The following is a 17,465-nucleotide window of genomic DNA, read 5'->3' as shown; positions in this document are numbered from 1 at the left end:
TTTGACAACTGAAGGTGAAGGAGGACCACTGCCTCTGTGAAACAACAAAAATTTTAAAATCTCACCCGTCCATGCATCACATTTCTGTTAAAGAGTACAAAGACAACTTTCCTCTTTTTTTTTTTTCTTTTTTTTTTTATTTTTATAATAATCATGAAAGGAAAAAGTTCTGCTTTTAGTGATTTTCCAAATTATTCAAATGATTTATTTATCTTGACAAAGTAAATTATTTAATAAGATGAATTATGGGGCCATGTAAATCTCACAACATAACCCAAAATTTATGCTTACTTTTCATATGCATTGATGGATTGCATAAAAACAGATAGTTTACTGGAATTCTATACAATCAGCTTCAATCTGCTGAAAGGAAAAAGAACAATTGGAATACTTCTCCAATCTTTCTAAAAAATTACTCTGATGTAATAAAGTATTAGAAAGACTAGGAGAAACTAAACACCCATCCATGCTATAATTTCTAATAGTGGACCCCTGTTTCTGGAAAGGAGAGTAAATCTTGTTCTACCCTTGAGCAAATATTATGCCCAAATCAATGTTTGAATATCAATATAAAATACGTCAAAAGCCAAAACCCAGGTATGCATAACTGGACTTTAAAAATCAATTTGGAAGTACCTGAACTATTTACCCAAATAATTGTCTCTGAACTAAATTAATCCGGCTCCAAAGAAAAGTCAAATTTTGGAGAAGCCAATAGTTAGCCACCTTCACTCATAGGACAACAAAAGAAAGACTTTCTGTTTTAATGCCCTGCATCATCTCAAATCCCAACACTTAGACTGGATCTAGATGCCTTGATGTGCATTATAAGGGAATCCCCATCATCGGATAAGCCTTTCCTAGCAACCAACCTTACTTGAAAGTTGTGATATAACATTTCCATCCTCTTTACATCATCATCTAACTCACTTAGTTCAATGGCCTGCTTCCTGGAAATCAAACCATAAAGACATAGCGAGCAAGAATCCAATTTTGGTCGTTGGAATTTGACCCTTAATAATGAAAGAGAATCAAGATCGTTTGACCTGGGATCAAATAGAATAGAGAAGGTCCCGAATGTCAGATCAGGGGAATCATATAATTTAGTTAAATCATCACATTCCTCAGTATGATTATTTAATTTGCTAGTCAAAGCCAAAGACCTCATCTTGGCCTCTCTCAATATGTTAGCAGCCTCTCTCATCCCACTTAGAAAAGCTCCATGCATCGTTTCTGGATACTGTTTGTTTGTTGCCTCTCCCGCAAAGAAAACCCTTCCATCTCCAATGCTTTCAGCAAGAATATCATAATCATCTCCCAAAGACCCAACTGCAGCATAAGAATAAGACCCATATGTGAAGCAATCTTTCCCCCAGCGGGTACAGACTGCTTGAGGCCCTGAACTGGATCTGGAACAAGAATCCCTTTTGGATGGAAAAATACCCCGCAAAATTTCTAGGACCCTTCTAAAAGACTCCACTGGAGACATTGCCTCAAAGGTATCATTACCTCCAGGAATAAAACAATGGTCACCTCCCATCTCATACGGATCATCCTGATCCCAATACGCCATAGACAAATTAGACATTAATGAAGCATTTGCATATTCTAAATTTGCGAGATGCCAATTCAATAGCATTCTCTCTTGTGAATCCTTAGCTACTTTAAGTGCATGCCTAAAAGCTTCAAGAGCAGTGCCCAAGTTAACATCAACAGATTTAACTTCCTCAATCATGGCCAGCCTAAGCTTACAAACTCTAACAACTTGTTAAACGAAATCTCTACCCTAGAATCAATCTCTGAATCAACAGCCTTCCCATCAGGTAAATACAAAGGGCAAATATCTCTAACCTTATGACGTGATAAACCCAATTGCCTTGCAAGAACTCCAAGCGGGTTCCCATTGATTCCAGTAAGAACACTCCCACCAACATCTGCTGCAGCCACCACTCATCGCCCTTTATCTTCCTCGCTTTGACACGACCACCTGGCCGTGCTCTACCTTCCAAGACGACCACTTTAAAACCCATAGCCACTAGCTGCCTCGCTGCAACTAGCACAGCGAGACCCGCACCTACAACAACCACACTGGCTCTATCAGCCCGTTCATGCAACACCATTTGCGCCTCTTTAACAGCAGGAGCGAACCCGAAGTTGATGTAGCCATGTTCTAGTAGAAAGTTATAAGCAGAATTTTGTACTCGGCTCGGATTGACTCAAAAGCGTGATCACGAGTCAGCCAAATCGACACATTTGATCTCCAGCGAGCAAGAATGTAGTTCCTCACAACAATATAGTTAGCTTGCTCGGTGCCGCCAATTGTAGACACCACATTTGGTTCCATTTCTTCTTCGGTGAGCGAATCCACAGGAAAACCTACGGATATTGCAATCAATGCTTCGACGTCGACTTCTTTGGACTCCGGCTATCCTCTGGCGGCGGAAGGATGGGTTGCCATTGATTTTGGTGAAGAAACGCTTCCTACGGTCGTCGTGTTGGTGGCGGACCAGGGTCTGTAGAATTGGGGTTTGGGGGTTGTTCGCCAAGGTTGTCCTCGGCGATCGGTCGGACGAATAGTCTTAAGAGTCTGAAACGGGGGCGTCGAGTGTCGTATTGAGTGGTGGAGACTGGGTTTCGGATGATTGTGGGAAGTGGTTTTCAGAATAATTTTGTGGATCGTTAATGTGGTTTGAGGGATGGGTTGGAGAGAGGGTAAGGTCGGTTTCCGGTGAGGAGTCGTCTGAGGGATCTCGGGGAAGCTCCGGCACTGCTGGAGTTTCGATTGGGTTTACAATAAGGTGTCGGCTTGTTTGGATACGGGTAATAAGGCTTCCCTAAGAGAGGTAGAGAACGTCTAAGCTGGGCTTGAAGCCCATCGGCTTTGTTGCCCCTCTGAGTAACTCAAAATTATTCAAGCATAGGCCTGCCATGGCTCGATTCATATTGGTGCCCGAAGGGCTTTAGACTGGACTGAGAGGCAATTTTGGCTGGTTTTCAGTTTAGAACTGCATTATTACAAAAAGAGACATTACATCAAATCAAAGTCCTAACAAATTAGATATAAAAAGTGGACATTCTTCAAACCATGTACATTCACTATCAAACCCCCAACAAGACTTTGCTCAAACAAGAGCAGAGCAACGAGGAACGAGTGGCCATTTGCATGGGATAGAAAGGGTTGCCCAACCTATGCAACCAGCTTCCAACTCAATCAATTTTCTTTGATTTTGATAGTGTGAGATGAGAATAGGAATGAAAAAAGTCTTTCTGCCCCGCTTCCCATAATTTATTCAAATAAAAAAAATTTATTTTAATGTATTTAAATATTATAATTTAAAAAAATATATATTAAAATTATATAAAATTATATATAAAACTTATATTTTTAACTTATAATTTATTTTTTTATAGATTAATTTATATTATATAATAATAAATTAAAATAAAAAAATAAAAAGAAAAATCGCCACAAGAAACCAGTTTTGCGCGCTCCTTAGCAGCAACCTTAATTTCCTGTACGGACGATAGAGAAAGTGAAACCTCCTTTGCTGTCATTTCTGATTTGCATGGCTTAAGACGTCCGCTAAAAGTACAGCAATTTAATAGAGCCACACCAAGTCCATTACTCCCTCCTGTAATTTATTAATGACATACTTACAATCAGATTTAACAACCATTGCAAAGCTTGATAAAAAACAAAAAACAATCATTCAAAAGGACAAAACAAAAGCCAAATGAAGTCCCAGTGCCACTTCTAAAGCCTCTGAAATAACATGATCCCAATCACTATGAACACAATTTACAGCACAAGCAAGGGGGCTATTACTTGCTGATTTTGACAATGACAAGATAAATTCAAAAGTAAAAAGATTTCGAAAGAAAGACTTAAGAAAATATTATATTGTGTTTTTTTTTTATAAAAAAATCTCATTTAAATTTATTGTTTAGAAAATAAATACTATTTTCACTTAAATTTTAAATTATTTAAATATAAAAATACTATAAATTTAAAGAAATACATTTCATTTCATGATATTAATTTTAGAAGTTCAAACATTTTGTTAGAAAAAAAAAAAAAAGAAATAACAAAGAGAAAAGAAAAAAAAAATCTGAGCCTTTTATGTGGGTGATCAATCATCCACCTATAGATGAACCACAAAGTGTTTAGTCAAAAGATCTCAATCCTTTTGTTGGGTTTGCAAATCTTAGAAATGGCAGCCACTAAGATTATAATATCATCCTATTCACTCCCACGCTCTTCAAAATTGAACACCAAAAAACTCACCTATTGTGTGTAGTAGAGAGAGATCTTAATCTTTTTGCTAGGTCTACAAATTACAGAAATGACAGCTTGTTGGGGAGGGGTGTGCCGCGGGGGTGCAAGAGAGAGAGATCTTAATCCTTTTGCTGGGTCTGCAAAAATTACAGAAATGGCAGTCGGGTTGGGGAGGGCGGGGGGGTGTGGGGGGCGCGGGGGCGGGGCGGGGCGGCGGGGGTTGGCAATGGAGAGAAAGAGATCTTAATCCTTTTGCTAGGTCTGCAAATTACAAAAATGGTAGCCCTGAGATAGTATCATCCTATTCACTCCCACACCCTTTATCTTTCATTTCTCATTCCTTCAAAATTGAGCACCAAGGAGAGTGATTGGGTGTAGTGTGTGAGAGGGAGAGAAATCAAATTAAAAAAATAATTAAAATTTATGATTAAATTGTTTAAAATTAAAAATTTTAAATAAAATGAGTAATACACAAAAAAAGTTTAGATTTGTTTTGCTATTTTACCATTTTCACATGAAACATTTTTTATATATAAATTATTTTCGATAAAATAAATATTAGTAAATAATATTTATTGAGAAATTATCAGAACTTAGTTTTTCAAAGCAGTAGTTATTGAGTAATTATTAAAATTTAGTTTTTTAAGAGTATTTATTAAAATTAATTTTTTGAGTATAAATGTATAATCTTCAAATACTTAGTAATTAATGTAATACTTGTAAAATAAGTAAAATTCTTCTATAAATATATATGTAGCCTTGTAGACTTGTTGATTTAGCCCGTGCAAAATTGTTTATAAATTCTTGCCATAGGCTTGAATTTTTATTACCGGCTGCATCACAGTTGTATCCTAAATCTCCAATCAGAAATAAACAAGTTTTTCTCTTATTTTAGGAGGGTTAAAATGAATTATCAATTGGTGCCGTATATAGGGGTGGTAATTCGGGTCGATGGGTTTTGTTCGTGTCATGTCAACACGCGACACAAATACGATTAATATCGACATGAATACCACACGATTAACAAGTCGTGTTAAAAATTTAAATATGAATACAATCCTTCTATTATACCGATTACACAACACGATACGATTAATATTAAATTATATTAGATGTATTAAACACGACACGACCCATTTAAAACGACCCATTTAACACGAAATAACTCATTTAACATGGTTTGACACGATTTAACCTATTTAACATGCTATGTAAGTGGGTTCATGGATCATAGCGGGTCAAATGGGTTAGTAGGTCAAGGGTCAACACGTGACACGAATATTCAATTGTATTATAAACGTGTCAAGTCATACTAGCGGGTTAACCCGTGACACGATACGATTATAATCATGTCATAAATAGATCGACACGAATTCGACACGAACACAAATAAACCTAACTCAAACCCCATATTTTCGTGTCGTGTCTAAAATTACCACCCCTAGCCGTATATATTAAATTTTATAGTACATCCCTAAACTTTGCTTCATATTTCACTTATGTCCCTTAATTTCAATTTGTTCTTAAAAATCTCTAAATTTTAATTTTGTTTAAAAAAAAATCCCTTTAACTTGTAATAATAGATTTTTAGAGTAAAAAAATCCCTCTAAATTATAATTTAACCTCTACAAAAGCAGTTTCAATAATTTCAGTGAAGAGTAAACCCTCTATTTTTTCAGGAAGCAAATCATTGTGATGATATTTATATTTTTATGTTAGGTCCAAATAGTGATTGAAACAATTCTATGTCAGAGAAAAAAAGGCCTATGAAATTTAAAAAAAAGTTGAGAAATTTTTTAGTAAGAAATTGAAATTAAGAGATGAAAGTGAAATAGAGACAAAGTTTAAAGACGAGCTATAAAAATTAATATATATATATATACACACACACACACAAAGTCAAGTGGAGCAACAAGCCAACGGCTAACCAAAAGTGATGCAATTAAATTGCAAGATGGTCAGCTGGCACCGGACTACATAATTATTTTACATTATTTCTTTTCTGCGTTCTTATTATTTTTCAATGATTCTGACTTTATTTGAGAACTTCCATTGCTTCCATGTTTTGAGTTGAGGCTTCACAAGTGGATGAAGAAGGTACGTAAGGAGTAGCAATCAGCTGCAAGTTATTCTTTCTTCCAACAGTTGCTCCAAAGTATTCAGTCATGTCTAAATCCTCTGGTCTCATTCCCTCCGGCAACTTATAATCGAAATGGTAAAGTAATTTAGCAAGAGGAAGCTCAACGTTGGCAAGACCAAAAGTCATACCAGGGCATATCCTCCTTCCAGCTCCAAATGGAATGTAGTTGAAGTTAGTCCCTCTAAAATCAATGGAATTGTCACTGAACCTCTCTGGTATGAATTTCTCAGGATCCTGCCAATACTCTGGATCTCTCCCTATCGCCCAGGCGTTGACAATCACTTTGGTTTTTTCAGGGATTTCATATCCACCAATCTCACATCTTTCTTTACTTTCTCTTGGAAGTAACAAGGGTACTGCAGGGTGTATCCTTAGAGTTTCTTTGATCACCAGCTTTAGGTATTGTAATCCTTGAATATCTTCTTCGGAAATTGTTTCCTTCCCTTTAAGGGATTCCCTTATCTCAGCTTGTGCCTTCTTCAGGATTCTTGGGTTCCTGATCATTTCTGCTAGAGCCCATTCTGTTGTTGTTGATGAAGTATCAGTTCCAGCAACGAACATATCCTGGAGAAATTAAAGCAAGAAAATTCTCTTGTTAATTAATTAGTTTTTAATATATAAATAATCGACAAGAAAAAGGTTTTGTAGCAGAAACACTAACCCAGATGATAGCTTTAACATTGTCAATAGTGATAGGACACTCAAGCCTACCACTTCCCTGAAGCCTGAGAAGAACATCAACTAAAACTTCAGCGTCTTCAGATTCACCTTTGCCACTCAACAATTTCTGCTTATGTTCGTTTACGATTCTATCCAAAACCTTGTCCAATTTGACACGCATTTTCTCTAACCTTGGCTTCATGTTGGTGATTACATGAAGAAATTCTCGTGCAGGGTATAAATCAGCCAAGTCAAATCCTCCTGATAGCGATAGAGATTCCCTGGCTATTGATATGACTGCTCTTTGATCTTCCCATTTGTTGCCGAAAGCTGCTCTACAAGCTATGACACTAGTCATCCAGAAAATCTTCTCTGTCAAATTGACAGGAGATTCTCCAGCCAAGCGGATGGATTCAAGGAGATTTGAAACCTCATCTTCCCGAATAGGAGCAAAGGACTTGACCTTTTTAGCACCCAAAAGTTCTGTTAAACAAATTTTCCTAATTTGCTTCCAGTATTCTCCTTTGGCGAAGACAAGATCAGAACTATCATATGACAAAATTTTGGAAGAAATAAGTTCAGGCCTCTGAGCAAACACATGATCATGTGTCTTCATCACCTCATGAGCCATCTCAGCTGATGATACAACAACAGCTGGAACTTCACCCAGCTGAAGATGCATGAGAGGACCATATTCTTTGGCTAGATCTTTAAGAACATGATGCGGTAGTGAACCTGCCAAATTGTGCAGGTTTCCAATGAAAGGCAATTTTCTTGGCCCTGGAGGCAGTCTTTTGGTGGTGTTTTCTGCTGCAGTTTTCTGGCAATATACTCTTAAAGCAAAGTGAGAAGGAGCAGTGTTAAGGGGGATAGACAAAAAGGTTGGAGGTCCCATCTTCAAAGGGGTGAAAGCAAGTGCTACCATCTTTCAAGGGAGAAAACAAAAGTATTAACTTGGTTGCTTCTTTTGGGTTTGAGAACAACTTCCTCTACGTGCCTTTATGTAGAAAATTTTTTTGGCGAGTGTAGACACAATATGTTGAATGAGACTCATATATCACATAAGTGAGACCAAATTTACTTACATCCGAGCGTATAAAGTTATTTAATTAATAATTCATAAATTATTTGAAATCATGATAAGTTTTATTTAAAAATACAGTAAAACTTATTTTAAAAATATGATAAATCCTATAAAAAATTATAATTTATTAATTTTTATTAATTAAATTATACACTTAACTATAAGTAGAAATTTCCTATTCAATAAGTGTTAGCTTTTTCCTAATCAAATTCCAACTTCAATTTTTAATTTTAAAAATGATTCTAATGACTTCTAAATTAAAGTTTATTGCAATTATGTGAGTTTATTTTATTGATTATACTTATGAGTAAAAGGCTATTTTTATTGTATAATTTATATTGTATAGTAGTTTATTAACGTTTTTTAATTTAGAATATCTATGAAAATATGTCATTTCAAATGCACTATATAGTCTCAATTATATTCATAATCTAATTATTTTAATACATAAATGTAACTAATTATAAAAGGTCAACTTACTTTAACTAGCTTAAATAAATCATATTTTAAATCTCCCATTTTATCCATAATTGACATTTTAATCCAAAAATAAATCATAACCCATAAATTAATTTAAATCTAATTAAAAATTCTTTATGTAATGAAATTCAAATCTAACTTACAATTCAAAATAATATAATTTGAATGGATTCAACTAGTTGATTACCACATCTAATTAGAGCTAATTGGTCATGATTAATGAAGTAAGAAAAAATACATAACGCTCATATGACATATTAAGATTTAAATTCCACTCCCCAATCCCAATCCCTTACTAAAAACAAATAGAAATTGAAATTTTCAGAGCTTCTCGTGTTGATACACTTTTTCAATATTGAGATGTTAATAAAAGTCTCCTATCAGAAAACGTCAATACAATAAAAAAGGCAAGGCGAACTATTTTAAAATCTAGTGGCTGGTGTGGTTAGGGCCCTAGAAATTGAAATTTTCAGAGCTTCTCGTGTTGATACACTTTTTCAATATTGAGATGTTAATAAAAGTCTCCTATCAGAAAACGTCAATACAATAAAAAAGGCAAGGCGAACTATTTTAAAATCTAGTGGCTGGTGTGGTTAGGGCCCTGGTTGAGGTCTTATGTGGGGCATGCCCATGGTTGATCCTTCGGGATCCCATATCGAATGTGGAGTGTGCGTGTGTTTGGGTTATATAGAAATAAGGATTCTCTTAAAATTGTCATGGTTTTAAAGAATTTAAAATGGTTTTAAAAAATAAAACCTTTGGTAAGAAACTATTGGTTGCTAGTAGCAACCAAAACATAATAGTTTTGTAATTTTGTAATTATTAATTTAGCAATCGAAAAGTCATTTGCTAATTTTAAAAAAATTATAAAAAAATTACTAATAATAACTATTATAAAAAATATTAACAAAAAATTAAATATAAAAATATATTTATAAGACAAATTACTAAAAAGAAATTATCATATATATATATATATTGTAATAAAAAAATTACCAAAAAATAATACTACAAATAATTTACTAACAAAAATATATTTGTACAAAAATTTTTATTTTATTTCAAAGAAAAATAAATTAAAAAGATAAGAAAGAAAAAGCAGATGAAGAAGAAAAAAGATAAAAAAAAGAAAAAGAAAAAGATGATGAAGAAAATAGATGAGAAAGAAAAAATAATGAAGAAAATAAATGATATAAAAAAAGATGATGAAAAAGAAAATAGATGAGAAAGAAAAAGATGAAGAAGAAGAAAATATATAAGATAGAAAAAGATAAAGAAGAAAATAGATGAGAAAAAAATAATGCAGAAAATAGATGATATAGAAAAAGAGATAAAGAATATATATTAGAAAAGAAAAGATGATGAATAAAATAGATAAGAATAAAAATGATGATTAAGAAAATGAGAGAAAAGAGAAGAAAGATAGAAAAATAAGTAGTGGAGAAAGAAAGTGAGTAGTAGTTTATATAAGTAACCGATTTTAACAATCGATTATCGGTTGTTAATTTCTTTTAAAAATTAGATTGAAATTTTTAAGGGAAAAATTTTACAACTGATTTGCAATTGGATGCAAAATTAGTTACTAATAGCAACCGATTGAAGTCGGTTACAAATCAAAATAAAAAAATAGGATGGAAATTTTTGGAGGGAAAAAATCAGTTGCAAATCGATTTTAATCAATTTCAAAATCTGTTGCAAATAAAAAAATTTTGAGGAGAAAATTTTTGAGGGGAAAATTTGATTGTGAAAATGAGTTGGTTCATAAATCGATTCATAAATCAATTACAAATAAAAAAAATAAAATAAAAAATTGAACAAGAATTTTTGAAGAAAAAATCAGTTGCAAAAATGAGTTGCTGTTAGCAACCGATTCACAAATCAATTGCAAATCAACAAAAGGAAAAAAAAATTATACTAAAATTTTGGAGGGTAAAAAACCGATTGCAACGATTTAAGTTGCAACTCTTGAGTCAATTAAAATAATTCTTTAATTTAGCAACCAATTCCTTAAATCGGTTGCTATTAGCAACTAATTTTAAAATTAATTACTATTAGTAACATATTTTAGTAATCGATTTTATATTGCACCCAATTTTAAAATTAGTTGCTAATAGTATATTTGAAGTTTTTCTAACATCGATTAACAACTAATTTAGCAACCCATTATAAATCGATTGCCATTAGTAACCGATTTTAACAACTAACTATAAATCGATTGCTAATAATAACTAATTTAGTAATAAATTCTTGAATTAGTTGTTAAATTTTTTAAAATTAACTATTTTACTAAAAAAATTAAAATAACAAATCGATTGTAAAACTGATTGTTAATAGTAATCGATTTTAGTCAGTTGTAGTAATCGATTGCAAGTATTATTCACAAATGAATTATATGAATAATATAATTGAAAATTAAATAGCAAATAATTTGACATGACCAATTTCTAACAAAGATCGATTTTTAACCACGACTAATGGGAATTCAATTGAAATTAAATTGTGTGTAATCATTGTTTAATCACATGTGAATTATATGAATAATATAATTGAAAATTGAATAGCACATAATTTAATATGACCAATTCTAACAAAGATCCATTTTTAACCATGACTAATAGGAATTCAATTAAAAATAAATTGCGTGTAATCATTGTTTAATTACATATGAATTATATGAATAATATAATTGAAAATTAAATAGCACAAAATTTGATATGACTAAGTTCTAAAATATAACAGTCAACATATAAATTATACTATATAGTATATGATTAACGTGTGTTAAAGAGCTGATTTGCAATATAATTAACGTGGCCTATATAATTAACGTATAAGTTGGATTTAAGAATCTGATTTGCCACCAAATACCTCTGAGCTTCCTATTCAATGGGGATATAATTATTGATTTCATTTCTTTGTTTAATGTTAATATTCATTGCAATAAATTCAAAGAGATGGCAACTTATTAGATTTGTTGTACATGACATGAGTTGGAAACGGATGGGTCCTTAAAGCATCGTGAATGGTGTGCATGGTGGCAAGAAATAGCTCCTTGTCTCCCACATTTATATTTTGCATGACGCTACCTTCAAGCCATCAAGCCGTATTCTTTAGCTTAGCTCTCATATTTTTAATTACCTTCCTTTTTATAAGAGTACATTAATCATGAAATGTTCCTTCTCATCAAAAGAAGGTCTAATTAATGCATTTAAGCAGGCTCAATTTGAACCATTTAGCACTACTTAAAAGAAAAACTTTATAATTCAAAGGCAACTTCAAGGAATCTTTTTAGAACTGGATTTTGCAACTTCAAGGATTGCTAATTGCAGTTCAGAAAGAAGGAAGCATTAAGGTCATTGCACACGCCCACCATCTGAAATGGAGGCTGGTTGTTGGTCGGTGACTGTATTTTCTTGGAAACTGTTTTATTTGGATGTAAAATTATTATAATTGGTCCATGTATTTTTATTTCATTTAATCTTGACCTTTTAATATTTTAAATATTAATTTAAATTTTATTTAATCCTTATAATTAAACAAAAAAAATTGCATAGTCTTTATCTTTTAAACTTCTCTTAACAAAAACATTATTTAAACCAGAGAGAAGACTAGGTAGCACATTTTTTAAAATAAGAGGAGTAAATATTTAATTTTATTAAAATATAGATTAAATAATAATTTGTTCTATTTTAATAATTGGTTTGCAGTTTTGGTAATTGATTTCATGGCTTTGGATGATAGCGACCAGAGCATCTACGAAAATAATTTCATCTCAAATTTAATTATTATTAAAAAAAATATCTAAAATTATTTAATTCTATATATTGTAATTAATAATCTATATAAAAAATTATTAATAATTTATATTTAAAAAATTTAATAATTTTAGAAAATATTTAAATTCTATTTATTTAAAATATAATATATAAAAATTTGTTGTAAAAAAAAATATTTTATATTAATTAATTAATTATTTAAATAAATATATTTTAATAAAAAATACTTAATATATATAATCTAAACTTAATCTGAATCTATTTAAATATTATTTTTCAAACTTAATTATTGTATACTACTAAATCCATTAGTCAAGTGGAATACGCCAATCCGTTACCACCCGGCTAAAACGTGCTGTTTACTAATTAACCAAACATACATTCTAGCCGAGACAAAAAGTCTAAAATCAGAAAAATCAATGGTTTTGATTCTTGAATTTCTCGTCCATTTGATGGTCCCTAATTATAATGACAAAGACAGTTGCAGGCAATTTGCAACTAGACGTCACCACTTGCCACAATTTCTTCGACAATGCAATAGTTTCGTCAACTTTATATGCCAGTCCCCATAAACCCTAAATTCATTTCTGTCTTTTTCATCTTCGAGATAATTTTCCTTTCGGATTTTAGATGGGATCGTGATTTTCCTACCTGTTTCCATCAAGCTGCCTTATTGACTATCTCAATGAATTTAATTTGTAATTTTTTAAATAACAAATCATTTCTGTCTATTTTAGAGATGTTATTTAATTAATATAATCACAATAGTTTATAAATTATTATAGTAATGAGTTTTAATTTGATGTACTAAAATCAATCATTTTTAATACTGTAAGGTTTTGAGTTTTAATTTTGATTAAAGTAAATGATATTAAGAAAAAAATTATTTAATTTTTTTAAAAAATTTGTTATAAATTTTAAAGAAATTATTTAAATTCAAATATTAACTTTTATATTTCTTTAAATATAACTCATATATATGATTTTTACATAAGAATCAAGGGTTGAATCCCTTCATGTAAATTTAAATAAATATGCACTCATTTAATTATCTTATACTAATTTTTAATTTACAAATTAAAAAGACAGTGTCTGAACAAGCATTTTTATTTGAAATTTGACATTACATTTTGATGGGGAAACTCTAACATCATCTTTGAAAGAGAAATTATAATGTGATCATATAAAAAAGTCCATTCAAACTAAAATTTTATAAAAGTCAAAAATATTATTTTAATATATTAATTTATTTGCTTCACTTGTAAGACAGCGTTGGCAAAGTATTGTGGAGACAACTGAATTGGTAATGCACTTATAATTTATTCAAGTCATCATAAAGAAATATCTTAATTTTTTTTTATATTATACATAAAGTATTGTGGAGATTAATCCCCTCCTCTCCTATCTTTGTCTCTAATAATCCTTTCTTAACATGCTAAATGACAAAGACCTTATCTTTAAGAAATTATGACTCCTATGGTGTATTGTCTTTATAATATATATATATATATATATATATATAATTTTTATTCAATTTAAATATAAAATTATTATATAAAATAACAAAATATTTAATAAAAAAATAATAATGCATATTAATTTTTTATATATAAAAATTTAAATGAAAATAATTTCATAAAATATTAAATTCTCACAATAATCTCAAATTTAAAAATAATTTTGACGTATTTTTATTTTTTAAAAGTATTATATAATTACTTTATTATCAATACTATCAAAAATATTTTTTTAATATATATAATCAAATAATCATTAAATAATAAAAAAGTTAATTAATAAAATATAAAATAAAAAAATAAAAAAAATAAAAAAATAGCATTAAAGTAAACAATTAGATTTTTCTCAAAACATAATATTAAGAAAATTTTTATTTTTTATTTTGATTAACATAAAATTTCATAAAAATATAAAAATTTTTAATCTTTTTAATGTATTTTTTCGCTTAATGATAATTCGCTTTTTGAATAGAGTCATTAATATATATATATATATATATATATATATATATATATATATATATATACACACTGGTCAATTACCTGATACATATTATTTTAATATATCTAACCCTGTATTTTTTTTTTAACAATATATTTTAATTTTTTTTTCAAATAATAATGGTAATTATAAAGTTTAAAAATATGAAAAATTTTATTTTTGTTAAAATACGGTTTAAAAATTATTTTATTATTTTAAATATTTTTATAATTAAAATATATTAAATTTAATTTTAATTATTTTAATATTTTATAATTCCAACAAGAATGTTAGATAAATACTTAATGTTTCTTATTGTAGGTTTAGAAAGTGAACTAATAATAAGATGCGACCAACATTTTAAAGTGGCTCGTGAAAATTGTGTTAAATAAACACAAATCATTATGTTATTTTGATTTTAGTATTGTTTAATTAAAAATGCTTTCATTTAACAATAGAAATACAAATACTATCAAATAATTCGTTAAGAATTATTTTCATACTGCATAAATATTAAGTAAATAAATTAAATTAAATTTATTTATTTATTTAAAAAATTTTCTAAAATGTAATTTATCATAAATTTAAAATAAATATATAATATAAATATCATTTATTATATATATAATCTTTTAAATTTATAATAAATTTCATCTAAATAAGAATTTTCGTTTTTTATATTTTTATGATTGATTTTAGTCTTTCATATAATCTAATTGAAAACTAATTACAACGACGACAATAGATTTTTTTTTTTTTTTAATGCTTCGTCATTCGACTCCTGACTTCGAAAGAGATTGAAAAGACTTACAAGTTACAATTTTCTTTTAATGTATTATTATTAATTAATTACTAAAAAAATAAAAAATCGAAAGTATATGTGAAACAATATCTTCCACTAAAAGATCTCTTTTTGCATAAATTTATTTTTTGAAATTCTAAAAAATTAAAAGAACAAAATTTCCAAAAAAATTTTAAATTTTTTGAAGGAATAATTATTTTTCTAAAAAAGTAAAACTTTTAAGGAAAAGTTTTGAAAAAAATTTCAAAAAACATTATAATTTAAAACTTCTTTATGGAAAAAATATTTCAAGAATTCTCTTAGAAAATTAATTTATTTTGAGGCCGAAAGGGCACTCTCTAAGATAAGGTGTCCTTCCTCATATATGCACTGTAACATCTTCCTTCCTTTCAAATGTGGGAGTTTTTTCATTCTTGCCCCCTCTTTTCACCTTCCGCTTCGGTTTGTCCCAAAACTAATATCGTACTAAGGGAGGTCTTACCTTTGATAGCATAATTGTCACCACTCAGCTCAACTAGATAATTTTATCCACTTAACCTACTTGGTCTCATAGATTTATCCCTTAGGCCACTTCTTTGAGATCTAAAAGTGGGCTATCCAGGATAAAGAGTCCTTTCTCTTATAAGCACATTAACCTCCTCCTCCCTTTTCAATGTGGGATTTGATTTATTTTTGCTCCTCCTAGAAATGAGTCAGCCAACTCTTCTTCCACTCCTACCTTCATCAACCTACCCTTGTCAATCGTTTGTTGTTATAATAGTAGTGGCAATGGCTAGACGGTGGTGGTGGTAATAATGGTACTGACCGAGTAGTGGTAGTATAGTGACAAAAAAAATAAATCAAAAAAAATAATCATAATTATATCAATTTTTATATATAATAATTATTATGTTAGTTAAAATGTAATTTAATATATTATTTAATTTTTATTTTATTACATTAAATATTTTTGTGTTATCAAATAAAATAATTAAATATATAATATAATCATAATTATATTACATGTTTAACTACATTATAGCAAGAATTATTAATAAAATATTAAAGATTAACTTAGTTCAATTACTAAATAATAAAAATCTATTAATAATTATTGGACTCCAACAATAAAGAGAGCAAGACTCTAATATTGGGGACACAGATTTGAGAAGATAAATTTAGATATGTTTCAAATGGACGTGAATATAAGAGTTTATTGATAAAAAATCAATCTGAGAGCAGTTACCGATGCAAAACTCTACTGTTCAAGGAACTTACATGCTCAAGGAGAAAATCTAAAGGAGAAAAAAAAAAAAAAAAGGAGACGAAGAGAAATGATAAAAAAAAAAAGATAGAGAAATAAATATTAAGTTTTGAAAGTTAACATAATAATGGAAAATACAATTCAACGTAAATGTAATTTTTTGATTTTTTGAAAATAGCATCAAGGTAACTTAATTCTGAGAATTTTTGAGTTTTAAGAATCTTATCTATATAGGAAAATGTATTAAATATATTCTATGTGGTTTTTTTTTTCTTTTCTTATTTCATTTTTTTATGCTAATTAGACTATTTATTCTTCTTAATTAATGCTTTTAATAAAATGAAATTGGTTATTGTAGAAATGCTTCATTTTTCCATTAGTTTTTTTTACCTTTTAAGATTTTATGTCCTACTTCATTTTTTTTTATAATAATTAGCCTGTATGTTTTTATTATTGTAGCCTTTTGAAAATAAATTAATTATTTAAAAATTATAAAGACAGTATAAATTTATATTAATAAATTTATTCTTCACCTAATTTAAATTTATAACGAGTAATTAAATTTAAAACTAAGTTCAAATAAGCTCATGAATTTTGTGCAGAACATCAAATAAACTTAAAATGATTTTTTTAAAAAAAAAAAATAAACTCAATTGTTTTAATTTAAGATAAAATAAGTTTTTTTTTTTCTCAAACGAGTATTAAAATAATAATTCTTTAAATTTTTATTAATAAAATATTAATTTATATTTTAAATATTAAAACTTATTTATTATTTCTAATTAAAAAAATTAAGAACCCAACCCTAAAAATCCCAAAATCCAGATCTAACAGAACCTCCTCCTCCTTGTCAAGGGGTATGAAGTTTGGGTAGTAAAATATAATATTTAGGGACTAAGGAGGATAATAGCCATCTATTTTGTATTTATTCCCATTTATATAATTCTAGGGGTGTGATGTCTCAAGCATAGTGATGTTTCCTACTATCATACCCCATTGTATTCTC

The 17,465-nt window shown here is 29.2% G+C and overlaps 1 protein-coding gene and 1 pseudogene across 1 annotated transcript; both read right to left on the bottom strand.

Annotated features, from left to right (window-relative positions):
- Positions 1 to 270: 270 nt before the first annotated feature.
- On the bottom strand, positions 271 to 2,658 carry LOC110656495 (lysine-specific histone demethylase 1 homolog 1-like; annotated as a pseudogene).
- Positions 2,659 to 6,132: 3,474 nt separating this feature from the next.
- On the bottom strand, positions 6,133 to 8,065 carry LOC110656507 (premnaspirodiene oxygenase). Its single transcript, XM_021813328.2, has 2 exons — positions 7,078 to 8,065; positions 6,133 to 6,980 (listed from the first exon to the last, which is right to left on the bottom strand). The coding sequence occupies exons 1-2, from the start codon at positions 7,999 to 8,001 to the stop codon at positions 6,312 to 6,314; spliced, it is 1,593 nt and encodes a 530-aa protein (XP_021669020.2). The 5' UTR covers positions 8,002 to 8,065; the 3' UTR covers positions 6,133 to 6,311.
- Between the last annotated feature and the right edge of the window lie 9,400 nt (positions 8,066 to 17,465).

The sequence above is a fragment of the Hevea brasiliensis genome, chromosome 1 (genome assembly GCF_030052815.1).
Source record: "Hevea brasiliensis isolate MT/VB/25A 57/8 chromosome 1, ASM3005281v1, whole genome shotgun sequence".
In the NCBI taxonomy this organism is placed as follows: domain Eukaryota; kingdom Viridiplantae; phylum Streptophyta; class Magnoliopsida; order Malpighiales; family Euphorbiaceae; genus Hevea; species Hevea brasiliensis.
This window is presented reverse-complemented; position numbering and strand designations above follow the sequence as displayed.